At 40.0% G+C, this 2,213-nt stretch overlaps 1 protein-coding gene across 1 annotated transcript; it reads right to left on the minus strand.

The window, feature by feature from the left end:
• Positions 1 to 830: 830 nt before the first annotated feature.
• On the minus strand, positions 831 to 1,778 carry LOC125397708 (olfactory receptor 1-like). Its single transcript, XM_048430138.3, has one exon. It carries the CDS (start codon positions 1,776 to 1,778, stop codon positions 831 to 833), a length of 948 nt encoding a protein of 315 aa, XP_048286095.3.
• Positions 1,779 to 2,213: the final 435 nt, after the last annotated feature.

The raw sequence follows: 2,213 nt of genomic DNA on the forward strand, positions 1-2,213 counted from the left end.
CTTTGCCCCAAACTCGTGATCAGTATGGAAGGTGCGTGACCCGTACTGAGAGAGGGTGACACAGAACCAGGTGGTACACTGGGTTTTGATTGTACTGCATGTACTGGCTTTGTAGGAACCTATTCTGTTTGGTTGTACACCTTCCCGGACCAGGATTCAGGGGGGAGGACCTTTGACTTCCCACAGAGCAGGGAACCCTGACTGCTCTTTGGACTGGAGAGGGAGGGGGAGGGGAGTGGGAGGAGGGGGAAGGAAATGGGAGTTAAGGAGGAGGCAGAAACTTTTTAATAATAATAAAAAAGTGGCACAGAATAAGCAGGAGTGGTCAACCAACCACATGGGTCCAGTCTGAGACCCATGCCATAAGAGGAGTATGCCCCTTTATTTGCCTGGAGAAAGAGAAACCAGAAGCCTAATGGCCCAATGGAATATGATAGAACAAAACATATAGGAAAAATGTAAATAAAATGATGCCTAATGAATTGGTTAGACTGCATTAACGACAGATGAAAATAGATACAGAGATCCACAGCTAAACTTTAAGGAAAACTCAGTGAAAATCTTTTTTAATTAAAAAAAAAAAACAGAATCTAATGAATGAAAGTCTGATCCAACAGTGGCTCTTATCTAATGATTTTCCAGATGCACACTTGCAAGACAGTGGGTTATGTCACTGAGTCCTGAACTACTTTGCAAAACCCCCATTTTCAAATGAAATTATTATGGAACATGGTCTTTTGTGGGGTCCAATTTTAGTAATTTTACTCCATTTGTAATATTAGTATCAATATATTTACTAGGTGAAATTAAGTAGAACTCCCATGTTGCCATTATAAAGAGATTTTCTTCTTGCAAAGGATGCTTATCATGGCCTCTTTAATATCCCTGTTCCTCAGACTGTAGATGAATGGGTTAAGCATTGGAGTCACCACTGTGTACATCATGCCTATCACGGTCTCTTTCACAGTAGAGTTGTTAGCTGATGGACATAAGTAGACACCAATAATTGTCCCATAGAACAGTGAGACCACAGACAGGTGGGAGCCACAGGTGGAGAAGACCTTGTGAATAACTCGAGCAGATGAAACCTTTAGGATAGAGGACACAATTTTTACATAGGACACAATGATGAGTGAGAATGGGATGACCATAAAGGGCCCTGCCAAGACAAATATCATTAGTTCATTAATAAAAATATCAGAGCAGGCCAACTTGAGCAGGGCAGATATTTCACAGAAAAAGTGAGGGATCATGTTGTCCTCACAGAATGGCAATCTAGCCAAGAGTAGGGTGTGCAGCATGGAATGCAGCATGGTAATCACCCAGCACAGCACTACCATACCCACACAGAGCTTGGGGCTCATGATGCTGGAGTAATGAAGGGGGAAGCAAATGGCCACATAGCGGTCAAAGGCCATGACCATAAGAAGAAAGTTTTCCATGTTTCCAAAAACTATGAAAAAGTACATTTGTGCCAGGCAACCCACATAGGGAATGGATGCAACCTGGCTCTGCATATTCTCCAGCATCTTCGGCATTGTGACAGAGGAAAAGCAGAAGTCAGAGAAAGACAAATTACTGAGAAAGAAGTACATGGGTGTATGAAGATGGGAGTCCAGTAGAATGAGGATAATGATGATGAGGTTCCCCATGACAGTGGTGAGGTACATGGCCAAGAACAGGGTATAGAACAGTGGCTGATGATCTGGGTGGATGGGCAGGCCCCGGAGGATAAAGTGAGAGATGACAGTTTGATTTTTCATTATTATTCTTATCATCTGGTATCCTAAGGAGAAAATATTAGGATCCTTTTAAATTAAAATAAAATTAACATATATTTTGGATATGTTTGTACAAAAAAGAGATCTAACAATATTTATAGTGACTATATCATCAATTTCCAAATGTCTGTAATGATTATAATTATCAATGATTTTTTTTAACTTCTTATTACACTAATTTCATTTCCCAACCTTTTCAACATATATCTGTGCATTTTTTACTGAGAGTCAGATGTACTAATGCTTCTCTCTCCTGCTGCCTGCTCAAAAGTTGTTTGTTCATTTGCAATTTGCTGTATGTTATTTGATAATCTTTGTCCTCATAATTTTATATAAGTTTCAAGAAAAACACACATTCACAAGCGCCATAGATTACCACTTCAATCTCTGATATGTGTGTCTGTGTAACATACAAATTTCTGCGCCACTATT

The sequence above is a fragment of the Myodes glareolus genome, chromosome 9 (assembly GCF_982192425.1).
Source record: "Myodes glareolus chromosome 9, mMyoGla1.1, whole genome shotgun sequence".
NCBI classification, from domain to species: Eukaryota; Metazoa; Chordata; class Mammalia; order Rodentia; family Cricetidae; genus Myodes; species Myodes glareolus.